This window comes from Oncorhynchus masou, chromosome 1, assembly GCF_036934945.1.
Source record: "Oncorhynchus masou masou isolate Uvic2021 chromosome 1, UVic_Omas_1.1, whole genome shotgun sequence".
Taxonomy (NCBI): domain Eukaryota; kingdom Metazoa; phylum Chordata; class Actinopteri; order Salmoniformes; family Salmonidae; genus Oncorhynchus; species Oncorhynchus masou.
In genome coordinates this window covers 15,571,910-15,589,293 of record NC_088212.1, presented here as the reverse complement: position 1 = coordinate 15,589,293, position 17,384 = coordinate 15,571,910, and the positions used below count along the sequence as shown (strand labels likewise).

Below are 17,384 nucleotides of genomic sequence, written 5' to 3'. Positions count from 1 at the left end.
TTGCAATTTTCATGAATAGGAAACGTTTCTAGGGGTATTTATGTCCGCTGCGTTATGCTAATTCATTTGAGGCTATGATTACGATCCCGGATCCGGGATTGCTCGTCGCAAGAGGTTAAGTGTGCCTTGAATTCTAAATTAATCACAGACAGTGTCACCAGCAAAGCACCCCCACACCATCACACCTCCTCCTCCATGCTTCATGGTGGGAACCACACATGTGGAGATCATCCGTTCACCTACTCTGCATCTCACAAAGACACAGGAACCATAAATCTCAATTTTGGACTCGTCAGACCAATGGACAGATTTCCACCAGTCTGTCCATTGCTCATGTTTCTTGGCCCAAGCAAGTTTATTCTTCTTATTGGTGTCTTTTAGTCGTGTTTTTTTCAGCAATTTGACCATGAAGACCTGATTCACACAGTCTCCTCTGAACAGTTGATGTTGAGATGTGTCTGTTACTTGAACTCTGTGAAGCATTTATTTGGGCTGCAATTTCTGAGGCTGGTAACTCTAACGAACTTATCCTCTGCAGCAGAGGTAACTCTGGGTCTTCCTTTCTTGTGGCGGTCTTCATGAGAGACAGTTTCATTAGAGCGTTTGATGGTTTTTGAGACTGCACTTTCAAAGTTGTTGAAATTTTACGCATTGACTGACCTTCGTGTTTTCAAGTAATGATTGACTGTAATTTCTCTTTGCTTATTTGAGCACCCCTACCTTGTCACAACACAACTGATTGGCTCAAACGCATTAAGAAGGAAAGAAACTCCACAAATTAACTTTTAACAAGGCACACCTGTTCATTGAAATGCATTCCAGGTGACTACCTCATGAAGCTGGTTGAGCGAATGCCAAGAGTGTGCAAAGCTTTCATCAAGGCAAAGGGTGGCTACTTTGAAGAATGTCAAATATAAAATATATTTTGATTTGTTTAACACTTTTTTGGTTACTACATGATTCCATATGTGTTATTTCATAGTTTTGATGTCTTCACTATTATTCTACAATGTAGAAAATTGTTAAAATAAAGAAAAACCATGGACTGAGTAGGTTTGTCCAAACCTTTGACTGGTACTGTATATTTTGGTACAGCTGATGAATAGACAAAATAGAACTGAATTGTATTTGTTTGGAGAAGTACATTTTTCCTGTTTTGCTTAAATACACAGGGTTCAGTATGAAATGGTCTGTTTGCTGAAATACACAGGGCTCAGTTTGATATGGTCTGCAGTGCTTCAGTGTAAAAAGACCAGAGGTACGGGACAGTAGATGAGTGAGTGAGTGCGGTTCCGTTTATGTTCTGGAGTTAGACTCTGTGTCTCGAGTGGTAGTGCTAGAGTAGCCTAGTGGCGACAGGGTAGCCTAGTAGCCTAGTAGCGTTGGACTAGTAACAGGAAGGTTGCAAGTTCAAATCCCGAGCTGACAAGGTACAAATCTGTCGTTCTGCCCCTGAACAGGCAGTTAACCCACTGTCATTGAAAATAAGAATTTGTGCTTAACTGACTTGCCTAGTTAAATAAAGGTAAAATAAAATAAAAAGAGAGAGAACGCTATAGCCAGTATAGTGTCAGCTCTCACTCAGCCAGTATAGTGTCAGCTCACACTCAGCTCACACTCAGCCATTATGGTATCAGCTCTCACTCAGCCAGTATGGTGTCTGCTCACACTCAGCCAGTATAGTGTCAGCTCACACTCAGCTCACACTCAGCCATTATGGTATCAGCTCTCACACAGCCAGTATGGTGTCTGCTCACACTCAGCCAGTATGGTATCAGCTCTCACTCAGCCAGTATGGTGTCTGCTCACGTAAGGATATTGAAATATTAAGACGGGTACTGGATTTTTCTGGTAAGCACTCCTGAATTATTGAAGATTATTTTTACAATTCCCTTAACATACCTTTATTAAAGACAGAGAAAGAGGTAGAATCATTGTTTTTATATATTTTAGCTGTGGTGCTAAATTATGAATGAATTTCTATGTGTGTGCGCCTGGCATGCGTGAACGTGTGTGCATTGGGTTCAGGGGCTTTAAGGTGTAGGATGATGATCCACGGGGAGAGAAATAGAGTCCAGTACACATCTGATCCAATACACTAGTGTTAGGGCAGGGGTTGTAGAGGGAGGCAGCAGGAGGACAGAGAGTGGCTTTGTAGGTCAGTAGGGGGGAAGATGTTGAAGTCTTATAGTCCGTTAAACGGGGGACAGAGAGGGTGAGGACTTACACATCCACTATGTATCCACCAACTCCTCAGCTGTTCCATGAGAGTCTAGTGAACATCTCTCATCATTAGCACTTTCCTGGATTAAAATGTACTTTATTCAACCAAATGTATATCTTTATCATGGATATATCATCATTGACTGTACAAGGTGTGACCACCCAATATATCAGTTGTTCCGTGTTTTAAAAACATATTTTCATTGCCAGTGAAAGTTTACCTTTAAAACTATAGCGATCTTTTATAAATGCATTTGTTGCAGATGTAATTCATTTTGAAAACCCATTTCTCCCATCCCATGTTTCAAGACTTTTTCTATGGACTTGAAATAATGAACGTCTGCATCCTTGACATTGATTAATATGTATAGTCGGAAAATATGTTAATGTATAAGATATTTTCACATGGATTGCATTTTTTTCAGTTATGTGTTTTCTACATTGATCCTCTTCATCAAAACTAGGGATGTCGGAGGATGTTTTTAACATTTTGTGAAATTATGAGTTATAAAAAGAAATAGGTCATCTTTTTTATCTGTACTTTATCTATACTTTCACAAAAGTGGACTATCAACCATTTAGTGTTTGTGAATTATGTCTCCTTAAGCATTTAATTTTCATAGGATCGTGATCATTTATGTTCGGGTTGCAAAAGACTGTACTGCGCAGGATCGGGGGCGCTCAGTTCTGGAATGATGCTTTTTTGTTAGGATGAGAGATAAGGTGTAGAGAGGGGATCAATGGAACAGCTGACTAGGGAGGTGGAATAGGGGTATTTGGAGTGGGGTGACAGGGTTAGCGGCTCATTGTGTGGCTGGTCAGGTGCTGGGTTGAGGGTGAAGGTCATTTGAACTAATTGTGCTTGAAACAGAAAGTGACCTCAGGCCAGTGGATGATGGATGATAGGTGTTTGTGAGGGAACGTTGTGACAGCCGATACTCATCTTCCTCATCCTCAGATGAAGATAGGCCCTGTCCCAGCCCAGGGTTCAGGGGTCCTGTTTTGTCACCATGGCCGTCCATTTAAGTCTTCCTCCTGTTGCATTAGCTGTCATAGTATCTTACGTATGGGTCTGTGTGTGGAATTGCTTTCCTGTGTATGTGCATTATGCGATATGCAAGTGTGTGTGCAAGTGCCACTGCAGGTCTCAGGTACAGAAGTTACTACGTTTTTCTCTCTATCGATCTTCAATTCTCTCTCTCTCTCTCTCTCTCTCTCTCTCTCTCTCTCTCTCTCTCTCTCTCTCTCTCTCCTCTCTCTCTCTCTCTCTCTCTCTCTCTCCCTCTCTCTCTCTCTCTCTCTCTCTCTCTCTCTCTCTCTCCCCTATGCAGGTCTTTGTTCTGGTGGTATGGAACTTTGAACTCTACATGATTCCTCTGGTTCTGTTGCTGCCGCTGGCCTGGAACTATATCCTCATCTCTTCGGGGAAGGACACCAGGCAAGATGTGGTGAGTGTCCCTGTCATGTATCATTACGCTGTTCTGCCCCCTTAATTGTCCCATGCGGCAAGTGTTTGCGTCTCACACGCATTTCTGTCAATCATTTATTTCATCTAATTTCAATAGATATGGTTTTAATCATAAATATAATGACACATTTACAAAACCCCTACATAGAAAATATACAATGTGTTTGTTCTTAGACACCATTATTGTAAATGCATTTAAACAAATAATTAGTAAAAAATTCAGTAAACTTGGAGGTAACAGGAAGAGACTAAGGAGTGGACTTATTTAATTGGCACCTTCCCTCTGGATATAGTAAAGAAGAATTTAAAAAATCCCAAAATAATACAACCAAGAAATAGACACTGTGAGAGAAATTCTGTCTGCGTTTCTGAATGAGAAATGCCAAGTGCCTTGAACTTTGAAGAATCGCTCCCAAATTCTTCCTTTGCATATTTTGAGGCAAAGAGAGGACGTAATAGCTTGTCACCTTGAGCAACGTTATGCCACTTACCTGGTTGTATATTTATTTAATTCATCTATTTTTTATCTCTTATTCCAATTAAACAGTGTCAAAGCAATGTCACGGAGAAGTGGACATGTTTTAATCATTGCCGAGGTGCACCTGGAGAGTCGTGAGAGAGTGGTGCGAGCGTGAACAATGAAGTGATTAATTTTAATAAGTGTGTTTCCAGACTACCTTAGAATGCACAGGGAAGAGTCTGCAGTTCCCCGTCTCTCAAAATATATTACCTCATTTTTCACGAGTGCGCAGTTAAAAAGAATTTGCGGGATTTGGAACAGATAGCCGTTAAAACAATGAAAACAACAAGTAGAATGAACTTCTTATGGCCTTGAATTGGAAATATATAGAGCAGGATTTAATGAATGTTGCTGTGAATCTACTAGTTTTAGTATTACCAGAGAATTAGGAATTTATTGGATGTTATTTCATGTTTTCTACAGCAACACTCATGGCAGATGAAGAGGAAAGCAGGCATAGATGTGTTCTTCAGGCATACAGTAGATGTGTTCTTCAGGCATACAGTAGATGTGTTCTTCAGGCATACAGTAGATGTGTTCTTCAGGCATACAGTAGATGTGTTCTTCAGGCATACAGTAGATGTGTTCTTCAGGCATACAGTAGATGTGTTCTTCAGGCATACAGTAGATGTGTTCTTCAGGCATACAGTAGATGTGTTCTTCAGGCATACAGTAGATGTGTTCTTCAGGCATACAGTAGATGTGTTCTTCAGGCATACAGTAGATGTGTTCTTCAGGCATACAGTAGATTCTTCAGGCATACAGTAGATGTGTTCTTCAGGCATACAGTAGATGTGTTCTTCAGGCATACAGTTGATGTGTTCTTCAGGCATACAGTAGATGTGTTCTTCAGGCATACAGTAGATGTGTTCTTCAGGCATACAGTGGATGTGTTCTTCAGGCATACAATAAATGTGTTTTGCCAGTGCAGATGTTGTAGCTGGGTCACAATTAATAGCAACCAATAAATGTATTTTTCAACGGAAGGAAGTGGAAGATATCTCTTTTAAAAATGGAAAGGACACATACATAACAGTATGCACATCATGGAGCATAGTCGCTAGTGTATTTCTGTGTTTCGCCTCTGTGTCAATGCTCTGTACATGTCCCCCTGTAGATGGCAGCATTGCTTGACCAAAAACATTTGACAAAAAAGGATTTCATTATTTCTTTACCTCCATAGCAGTAATGGTGGGGCTGGAGGCTGGGGGGACAGGGGGGCTGGAGGGACTAGATGGTGGAGGGGTAATGGTGGGGCTGGGGGGACAGGGGGCTGGAGGGACTAGATGGTGGAGGGTTAATGGTGGGGGTGGGGGAACTGGAGGGACTAGATGGTGGAGGGGTAATGGTGGGGCTGGGGGGACAGGGGGCTGGAGGGTCTAGATGGTGGAGGGGTAATGGTGGGGCTGGGGGGACAGGGGGGCTGGAGGGACTAGATGTTGGAGGGTTAATGGTGGGGCTGGGGGGACAGGGGGGCTGGAGGGACTAGATGGTGGAGGGGTAATGGTGGGGCTGGGGGGACAGGGGGCTGGAGGGACTAGATGGTGGAGGGTTAATGGTGGGGCTGGGGGGACAGGGGAGCTGGAGGGACTAGATGGTGGAGGGTTAATAGTGGAAGTTTGTTTTTATCAACTCCGGGGATGGTGTGTGTGTGCGTGTGTGTGTGTGTGTGTGTGCGTGTGTGCGTGTGTGCGTGTGTGTGTGTGTGTGTGTGTGTGTGTGTGTGTTTGTTTGTGCTTGTGTCTGCATGAGTGTGCGTGCTTTGTGCATTTGTTAGTGTGTGTGCTTTGTGCATTTGTTAGTGTGCGTGCTTTGTGCATTTGTTAGTGTGCGTGCTTGTTGGTGATATAAGGAGTGTACTGTATATACAGGAACATTTGTTTAATTGTTTAACATTTATCCCCACCTTACTTCTGAGGGAACATGCACTATTGCTGGCACAAAAGATGTCCTCTGTAGAAAATCAGCAGTCTCTTGTCTTGGCGTGTGATATTAGTTGCTGAGGATAGGTGGAACTGAATGTGATGAGGCTGCCCCTCCTCCTCCTTTCCTCTCTTTGTGATGGTTGAGGAGCTGTGACATGTTGTAAGGGTCATTCTAGGAGTTTATCACCCTGCATCTCCCACTTGGGCTCAGCTGTTGTCTTCACACTGTCAGTCAGTCAGTCAGTCAGACAGACAGACAGACAGACAGACAGACAGACAGACAGACAGACAGACAGACAGACAGACAGACAGACAGACAACAGACAGACAGACAGAAAGACAGAAAGACAGAAAGACAAACAAGACAGCCAAGGCAGGCAGGCAGGCAGGCGGGCAGGCAGGTGGGCAGGCAGGCGGGCAGGCAGGCAGGCAGGCAGTCATTTCACCTTCTAGTAATATGAGCCCTCTAGAGACACACACAGCAGTCACAACCAACCAGACAATAGCAAGAGAGACGGACTGTGGGATGTGTGGAAAGGAATGTTATATGAAAACCATGCTAAACAAACAGGCATGCGCCAAGCTCTTCATGTATACAACTGGTGTGTCTGTTTGTTTTGAGTCAGTGTTTCCCATTCTGGGGGGGGGACAAACAGTCACTGTATTTCTACATGCTGTAATTTTCTCCTCAGGGTCACTGGTGCTCTTAGGTCAGTTATCCCTAGCCAGGCCTGAACCTTGACCAGTAGATGTGCTGAACAGAAAAGCTGGCCTTAGACCAGCTATTAAAGGCCTGGTGAAGCAACAATGTCACTGACCCCTGCTTTTAAACTGTCGTCCTCTGACCTCTAACCCTGTTATCATGTCTGTCAACTGTTGCACCATTAGGTGCCCTGTGTGTGACCCTCTCCAAGGCTGTGTGTGGCTTGTTATGGAGGAAAGTTATGATTAACATAGCAGGCACTGCTGGGCCATGTGAGCTATGACAGGAGAGGTGGAGGGAGAGATTACAGTTGTTTAGACAGGGTCCTAAGACATCATTACAGCTACAGACAGTTTGTCTGACCACAGCATCATTGTTTGCCATTTGCATTGCAGTTGAAAAATTATGGATCTCAAAGTTACTTGAAAATGGAAAGCTGTTCAAGCTTACAAACTGGCCCTCTGCTTTTTATGAGAGACCCCTACTGTGGGGAGGTGATAGTGTAGACTAGTGTCTGAAGACAAAAATAGGATGACAGCACCTACAATACCACCAGCACAACTTATACCGGCACCACTACCATCAGCACCTACAATACCACCAGCACCACCACAACCAGCACCTACAATCCCACCAGCACCTACAATACACCAGCACCACCACTACCAGCACCACTCTAACCCGCACCAATACTACCAGCAACAATTTCACCAGCAGCACTACCACTTTCACCAGCATCAATACGACCAGCAACAATTTTACCAGCACCACTATCATCAGCACCACCAGTACCAGCACCACTACAACCAGCACCACTATCACCATCACCAATACCTCCAGCACCACTATTACCAGCACCACTACCAACAGCACCAATCTCATCAGCACCAATACCATCAGTACCAATACCATCAGCACCACCATTACCAGCACCACTACCACCATTACCACTATCATCAGCACCACTACCACCAGCACCAATAACACCAGAACCACCAGAATCACTACCACAGCACCACCACCACCAGTACCACTAACACCAGCACCACTATCAACAGCACCACTACCACCAGAACCACTACCACCACCATCACTAACATTACTATTACCCCTAAAGTGTTAAGTCACCCATTTCCCATCCTGGAAACGTGGAACCGTATGGTGGGTTCTGTCTCTGGGTTATTGCTGGGGCAGGTTGCCGGGTGGCTGAGCTCAGTCAAGTGGGGGACAGCGCAGCTGCAATGGAAAAGCTGTAGGCCTGGATGACCGTCCTTGGAAGACTGACCGGCACTGTCGAGCCACTAGCCTGGAAAACTCTTTACCAGATGTTGTGGAGGTGTTCATTATAGCATGAGCTGTCATGGTGCAGAAAGATGCCGGTGATCTCCCTCTTTCTCTCTCTCTCTCTCTCTCTCTCTCTCTCTCTCTGTCTCTGTCTCTGTCTCTGTCTCTGTCTCTGTCTCTCTCGCTCTCTCTGTCTCTCGCTCTCTCTGCCTCTCTCACTATCTGCCTCTCTCTCTTTCTCTCTGCCTCTCTGCCGCTCTCTCTCTCTCTCTCTGCCTCTCACCCACCGGCCAGCCCATATTTTGATGAAGAAGAAAAGGATGAGAGCAGGGTGGCTCCGCTTGTCTTCACTCAAACCAAAGGAAAACCACCACAGTGGCCCTGTCCCAAATACAGAGAGCTAGACAAAAAGGAGAGAGGGAGAGAAGGCTTCGGCGGTGCCTGGTAGGTTCTCCTCAGTAGAGAGGTAGACAAAAAGGAGAGAGGGAGAGAGGGCTTCGGCGGTGCCTGGTTGGTTCTCCTCAGTACAGAGGTAGACAAAAAAGGAGAGAGGGAGAGAAGGCTTCGGCGGTGCCTGGTAGGTTCTCCTCAGTAGAGAGGTAGACAAAAAGGAGAGAGGGAGAGAAGGCTTCGGCGGTGCCTGGTAGGTTCTCCTCAGTACAGAGGTAGACAAAAAGGAGAGAGGGTGAGAGGGCTTCGGCGGTGCCTGGTAGGTTCTCCTCAGTACAGAGGTAGACAAAAAAGGAGAGAGGGAGAGAGGGCTTCGGTGGTGCCTGGTAGGTTCTCCTCAGTACAGAGGTAGACAAAAAGGAGAGAGGGCTTCGGCGGTGCCTGGTAGGTTCTCCTCAGTACAGAGGTAGACAAAAAGGAGAGAGGGAGAGAGGGCTTCGGTGGTGCTTGGTAGGTTCTCCTAAGTACAGAGGTAGACAAAAAGGAGAGAGGGAGAGAGGGCTTCGGTGGTGCCTGGTAGGTTCTCCTCAGTACAGAGGTAGACATGGCAGTCGGTGACAAAATCAAAAGGTCATGTCACTTTTGACTGGGAGCGTTTGTGCCCCGTTAATTTCCCCCGTGCCGCCCCGACTCCTCTCCTCTTCGCTGGCAGGCAGACGGTGTTGATAGCGGGGTGAGTCTCCCAGCCTCCTCCTCTTTATCCTTGTGAACCTCTGTACCCGTCGTTGTTAACAGTGTCAGCACTCCCGTTCTGTGTTCTGCCGCAGTCTTTGATGTTGTTCTGTTGCTGCTCTCTCTGACTGTTTGGGTTGTGTGTGTGTGTAGGTGTGTGTGTCTGTGTGTGGTGTGGTGTGTGTGTAGGTATGTGTAGGTGTGTGTGTGTGTGGGGGGGACGTGCTTTCTTCAGTCAGGCGCCTGCCCCTCTCTACCACACATACCAGCCCTCTTACCAGCCCTCTCTCTCTACCACTCATACCAGCCCTCTTACCAGCCCTCTCTCTCTACCACTCATACCAGCCCTCTCTCTACCACACATACCATCCCTCTACCACTCATACCAGCCCTCTTACCAGCCATCCTCTCTCCACTACCACCCTCACCACCCTCTCTCTACCACACATACCAGCCCTCCCTCTCTACCACACAGACCATCCCTCTCTACCACTCATACCAGCCCTCTTACCAGCCCTCTCTCTCTACCACACATACCAGCCCTCTTACCAGCCCTCTCTCTCTACCACTCATACCAGCCCTCTCTCTACCACACATACCAGCCCTCTTACCAGCCCTCTCTCTCTACCACTCATACCAGCCCTCCACACAGACCATCCCTCTCTCTACCACACAGACCAGCCCTCTCTACCACACAGACCATCCCTCTCTACCACACCCATCTCTCTCTACCACACATACCATCCCTCTCTACCACCCCATCCCTCTCTCTACCACACATACCAGCCCTCTCTACCACACATACCAGCCCTCTCTCTCTACCACTCATACCAGCCCTCTCTCTACCACACATACCATCCCTCTCTACCACACATACCAGCCCTCTCTCTCTACCACACATACCAGCCCTCTCTCTCTACCACACATACCAGCCCTCTCTCTCTACCACTCATACCAGCCCTCTCTCTACCACACATACCATCCCTCTCTACCACACATACCATCCCTCTCTACCACTCATACCAGCCCTCTCTCTCTACCACTCATACCAGCCCTCTCTCTCTACCACTCATACCAGCCCTCTCTCTCTACCACTCATACCAGCCCTCTCTCTCTACCACTCATACCAGCCCTCTCTCTCTACCACTCATACCAGCCCTCTCTCTCTACCACTCATACCAGCCCTCTCTCTCTACCACTCATACCAGCCCTCTCTCTCTACCACTCATACCAGCCCTCTCTCTCTACCACTCATACCAGCCCTCTCTCTCTACCACTCATACCAGCCTTCTCTCTCTAATACACATACCAGCCCTCTCTCTCTACCACTCATACCAGCCCTCTCTCTCTACCACACATACCAGCCCTCTCTCTCTACCACTCATACCAGCCCTCTCTCTCTACCACTCATACCAGCCTTCTCTCTCTAATACACATACCAGCCCTCTCTCTACCACACATACCAGCCCTCTCTCTCTACCACTCATACCAGCCTTCTCTCTCTACCACTCATACCAGCCCTCTCTCTCTACCACTCATACCAGCCTCTCTCTCTACCACTCATACCAGCCCTCTCTCTCTACCACTCATACCAGCCCTCTCTCTCTACCACACATACCATCCCTCTCTACCACTCATACCAGCCCTCTCTCTCTACCACACATACCAGCCCTCTCTACCACTCATACCAGCCCTCTCTCTCTACCACACCCTCTCTACCAGCCCTCTCTCTCTACCACTCATACCAGCCCTCTCTCTCTACCACTCATACCAGCCTTCTCTCTCTAATACACATACCAGCCCTCTCTCTCTACCACTCATACCAGCCCTCTCTCTCTACCACTCATACCAGCCCTCTCTCTCTACCACTCATACCAGCCCTCTCTCTCTACCACTCATACCAGCCCTCTCTCTCTACCACTCATACCAGCCCTCTCTCTCTACCACTCATACCAGCCCTCTCTCTACCACTACCAGCCCTCTCTCTCCACCAGCCAGCCCTCTCTCTCTACCACTCATACCAGCCCTCTCTCTCTACCACACATACCAGCCCTCTCTCTCTACCACTCATACCAGCCTCATACCACCATACCAGCCCTCTACCCACTCATACCAGCCCTCTCTCTACCACACATACCAGCCCTCTCTACCACACACCATCCCTCTCTACCACCATACCATCCCTCTCTACCACTACCATCCCTCTCTACCACATACCAGCCCTCTCTACCACACATACCAGCCCTCTCTACCACTCATACCAGCCCTCTCTACCACATACCAGCCCTCTCTCTACCACACATACCATCTCTCTACCACACATACCAGCCCTCTCTACCACACAGACCATCCCTCTCTACCACACAGACCAGCCCTCTCTACCACACATACCAGCCCTCTCTACCACACAGACCAGCCCTCTCTACCACACATACCATCCCTCTCTACCACACATACCATCCCTCTCTACCACACAGACCATCCCTCTCTACCACACATACCATCCCTCTCTACCACCATACCATCCCTACCACACAGACCATCCCTCTCTACCACACAGACCATCCCTCTCTACCACACATACCATCCCTCTCTACCACACAGACCATCCCTCTCTACCACACATACCATCCCTCTCTACCACACAGACCATCCCTCTCTACCACACAGACCATCCCTCTCTACCACACATACCATCCCTCTCTACCACACATACCATCCCTCTCTCTACCACCATACCAGACCACATACCAGCCCTCTCTACCACACATACCAGCCCTCTCTACCACACATACCATCCCTCTCTACCACACATACCAGCCCTCTCTCTCTACCACACATACCAGCCCTCTCTACCACACATACCAGCCCTCTCTACCACACATACCAGCCCTCTCTACCACAGATACCACCCCTCTCTACCACACAGACCATCCCTCTCTACCACACATACCAGCCCTCTCTACCACACAGACCATCCCTCTCTACCACACAGACCACCCCTCTCTACCACAGATACCAGCCCTCTCTACCACACATACCAGCCCTCTCTACCACACATACCACCCCTCTCTACCACACATACCAGCCCTCTCTACCACACATACCAGCCCTCTCTACCACACATACCAGCCCTCTCTACCACACATACCAGCCCTCTCTACCACACAGACCAGCCCTCTCTACCACACATACCAGCCCTCTCTACCACACATACCAGCCCTCTCTACCACACATACCATCCCTCTCTACCACACATACCAGCCCTCTCTCTCTACCACACATACCAGCCCTCTCTACCAGACCCTCTCTACCACACATACCAGCCCTCTCTCTACCACAGATACCACACATACCAGCCCTCTCTACCACACATAGCCCTCTCTACCACACATACCAGCCCTCTCTACCACACATACCAGCCCTCTCTACCACACACCACTCATACCAGCCCTCTCTCTACCACACAGATACCAGCCCAGCCCTCTCTACCACACAGACCACCAGCCCTCCCTCTCTACCACACATACCAGCCCTCTCTACCACACATACCAGCCCTCTCTACCACACATACCAGCCCTCTCTACCACACAGACCAGCCCTCTCTACCACACATACCAGCCCTCTCTCTACCACACAGACCAGCCTGCTCTCTACCACACAGACCAGCCATCTCTACCACTCATACCAGCCCTCTCTACCACACAGACCAGCCCTCTCTGTACCACACAGACCAGCCTTCTCTCTACCACTCATACCAGCCCTCTCTCTACCACTCATACCAGCCCTCTCTACCACACATACCAGCCCTCTCTACCACACAGACCAGCCCTCTCTACCACACATACCAGCCCTCTCTCTACCACACATACCAGCCCTCTCTCCACAGACCAGCCCTCTCTCTACCACACATACCATGCCCTCTCCCTCATTCCCAGCGGCTGTCATTCCCAGCCATTCCCCTAGCGGCTGTCATTCCCCTATTCCCCCAGCGGCTGTCATTCCCCCTAGCCATCATTCCCCTCTCCGCTTGTCATTCCCCCAGCGGCTGTCATTCCCCTCGGCTGTCATTCCCCTAGCGGCTTGTCATTCCCCTAGCCTCATTCCCTAGCACTGTCATTCCTGTCATTCCCCTAGCGGCTGTCATTCCCCTAGCGGCTGTCAGCGGCTGTCATTCCCCCAGCCCTGTCATTCCCCTAGCCTGTCATTCCACTAGCGGCCAGCGGCTGTCATTCCACTAGCGGCTGTCATTCCCTAGCGGCTCCCCTATTTCCACTAGCGGCTGTCATCCTTCCATTCTGTCATTCCCCTAGCGGCTGTCATTCCCCTAGCGGCTGTCATTCCCCTAGCGGCTGTCATTCCCCCAGCGGCTGTCATTCCCCTAGCGGCTGTCATTCCCCTAGCGGCTGTCATTCCCCTAGCGGCTGTCATTCCCCTAGCGGCTGTCATTCCCCTAGCGGCTGTCATTCCCCTAGCGGCTGTCATTCCCCTAGCGGCTGTCATTCCCCGGCTGTCATTCCCATTCCCCGGCTGTCATTCCCCTAGCGGCTGTCATTCCCCTAGCGGCTGTCATTCCCCTAGCGGCTGTCATTCCCCTAGCGGCTATCATTCCCGTAGCGGCTATCATTCCCCTAGCGGCTGTCATTCCATTCCCCTAGCGGCTGTCATTCCCCATTCCCCTAGCGGCTGTCATTCCCGTAGCGGCTATCATTCCCCTAGCGGCTGTCATTCCCGTAGCGGCTGTCCTTCCCGTAGCGGCTGTCATTCCCGTAGCGGCTGTCCTTCCCCTAGCGGCTGTCATTCCCCTAGCGGCTATCATTCCCGTAGCGGCTATCATTCCACTAGCGGCTATCTTCAGCCAGCCTGGCGGTAGGGGAGAGAGGGAGACTTGGTGGGGTTTGGAGGGAGAGAGGGGGATGGGGTTTGCATGGCAATGGGTGATTTCTATCTTGTCTAGTTTGTGTGTGTTTATCCCTGTGTATATGTGTGTGTGTGTTTTCCTTGTGCGTGAGTGTGTGTTTAGGTTCATCGACCCATCTAAGCCCTGAGTGGTAGTCCGGCGTATCCACATCCACTGTAGTGTTACTATTCCCTCTCTTCCCCCCAGCCAGCAGGCCAAGGAAAAGTCTGCTGTAGTTTCCTACTGTACATCCATATCTCTGCCTGCTCCCTGCTCCTTTAGGGCACACAGGTGTCAGGATGTGAGGCCTACTGGGGCTTAATGACTGAACAGAGGAAATGGCTTGCCATGGCCCTGACCCTATAAACTGGTTTTAAACAAGCCAGACACACATAAACCCTGCAGGACTCATGCCCTCCAGAGCATGTGTTCACAAGCACCACTCACACTAAATGGTCTATACTGTATTTAGACATTTCACAAGCTGTGTATTTGACATATTTCACCTGAATATTTGTATATATATACATGCACCCTCTGTAATCTGTGAGTATAACCTGCACCGTTCAGAAGATTTGAACGCTATGACTATGTTAATTTCCCCTTTGGTAAAGTGTTGGATTGAAGCGCGTTGCAGGTGGTGTGAGCAATCCACAATCCTGTCATCAGTGAGTCTTTGAAGCGTTGGGTTGTAATGATGGTAATTCAGACGATGTGATAAGGGGATAAACAGCTGAATGATACGATAAACAAACAGTCTTCATCATTACAGAATTGGGGGGGCTGGTAATTGATGTCTTCCGGAGACACAGCGTTTAGCTGTGGAAATCTTCAGGGCTGATGAGATGACATGTCCTTCCTTTTGTTTATACATTGTACACACTCTCGTGCCGGTGAACAAGGCTGTTCTCTTTACAGCAGGCTAGACGGGCGGAGGAATAGAAAACAGGGGAATGACTATCATTCCCTCTGTCTCTGTGGGTCACGCCTATCTATAGTTGATAGCTCTGTTTTAGATCGCATGGGGCCTACAGTATGATAGTGTGCTGTGTACTGTAGTAAATGCTGTGTTTGGAAAAATCCCTTTTTTGTGCATCCTTTATGGTTGTTGATTCTAACACATTGTGTAGTAATATTTATCATGTATGATATTATAAATACCTCACATGCGACTCATGATTAGACGAAGCAATTAGCCAATAATATGCAGTGAAGAAATGTCTGAGAATGGATTCTAAATACAAGTGTATTTAATTACTTTATCAAATGAATGGATTCACATACAAGGCATAAAGTATAAGTTAAAAAAAAATAACATGAACAAGCATTACAAGGCATTGTTCTAAGCATGATCAGAGTGTAAGAGACAGAAATCATAGCCTGGATGACCATTCCTCAAGAGTCATTGGGGTGGAGAGAGAAAGAAAGACTATCTCAGCAGCGCAGGTCAGGAACAAATCAAATCAAACTTTATATGTCACATGCGCCGAATACAACAAGTGTAGACCTTACCGTGAAATGCTTACTTAAAGCCCTTAACAAACAGTGTATAACGTTTCAGGTAAGACCCAAGTGCAGACTGTGTTGAAGTAACAATGTGTATCACAACAACAGGGGCAGGCAAACGACAGGTCAAGGCTGGCAGGAGTCGATTATCCAGAGTGGTGGGGCAAAGGTACAGGACGGCAGGCAGGCTCAGGGTCAGGAGCAGGCAAAGTTGTCAGGCAGGCGGGCTCAGAGTCCGGACAGGCAAAGTGGTCAGGCAGGCGGGCTCAGAGTCCGGACAGGCAAGGGCCAAAACCAGGAAGGTGAGAAAAGAGAGACTGGGGAAAAGCAGGAGCTGAGAAAAAACTTGACAAACAAGATGAACTGGCAACAGACAAACAGAGGACACACGTATAAATACACAGGGGATAATGGGGAAGATGGGCGACAACTGGAGGGGGGTGGAGACAATCACAAGGACAGGTGAAACGGATCAGGGCGTGACACAGTGCAGGTCAAGAAGAATTAAGAAAATATTTACCAAATAGACTAAAGAAAAAATCTATAAAAAGTAACACAATAACATAACAATAATAATTATAAGTAGGGGTAAAGTGACTATGCATAGATAATAAACAGTGAGTAGCAGCAGTGTACAAAACAAATGGAGGGGGGGTTCAATGTATTAGTACTAGTGGCCATTTGATTAATTGTTCATCAGTCTTATGGCTTGAGGGTAGAAGCTGTTAAGGAGCCTTTTGGTTCTAGACTTGGCGCTCCGGTACCACTTGCCGTACGGTAGCAGAAGAAACAGTCTTTGACTTGGGTGACTGGAGTCTTTAATAATTTTATGGGCTTTCCTCTGACACCGCCTATTATATAGGTCCTGTATTGCAGAAAGCTTGGCCCAGTGATGTACTGGGCCATACGTACTACCCTCTGTAGCACCTTACGGTCAGATACCAAGCAGTTGCCATACCAGAAGAAGCCGTTAGCCAACCCTACTGAACTATAAACAGACACTGCTCCTCTACTATTTACTCCCTCCACACACAACTGGAGCTGAAGCCATCTTAGTCTCAGCAATAAGCTGTATTTACATAATAAGCTTATGTCACTTTTTAAAGTTTATTATTCTAATAAAACAAAGGGGAAAAAGCTGTTGTTTTGTGAAGCAGTGGTTTTTGGATTTCTCCAACTTGTTTGCGGAGGCAGGGCGGGGGTGGGGTAGGGGTTATGAGACAAGATAAATACAGCTCTTGGCAGCTCACAGGTTAATGATGCGCCTGTTTGTTTATGGTACTGCTGCTCCTGCTGTCCTTGTAGCTTTGATGTGTGATTGACAGATGCGGGGACGGGGGAGGGTGGGGGGGTAACGATCTGTGCTGGTCTAGTACTTCGCAGGCAGGCAGCACAAAAAAGTGTGATACTACTGACTCTGTCTGACGTTGTCTGGCGTTTTGAATCAATTTCATGTGTTTGGATTGTATAGATAATTTATTTAGGCCGCTTGTAGGTGATTTGAGAGGCCTTGTATATCTCATTATGGTGGTCTTTATGGGTTTTTATCAGAAAGATAAAAATAAAAAACTTTTCACAACTCTTCTTTTTAGAGTTAACTTCTCGTCATTCACAGACAGGAAGGCAAGGGCAAGTGTTTCCATGAAAACCTATTTTCTTCCACATCCTGATCCTCACTTCAGCATTCCCAGATACATACTGTATGGAATGATTTATCTTTCATCATTGCTTTC

General features: G+C 47.7%; 1 protein-coding gene across 1 annotated transcript in view; it reads left to right on the top strand.

The window, feature by feature from the left end:
• The window catches only part of LOC135520375 (multiple C2 and transmembrane domain-containing protein 1-like), a 268,937-nt gene that overhangs the window by 202,714 nt on the left and 48,839 nt on the right, over nucleotides 1-17,384 (top strand). The window contains exon 16 of the mRNA XM_064945916.1: nucleotides 3,555-3,671. Within this exon, the coding sequence (XP_064801988.1) occupies nucleotides 3,555-3,671 (117 nt within the window). The remainder of the gene's footprint in view (nucleotides 1-3,554; nucleotides 3,672-17,384) is intronic.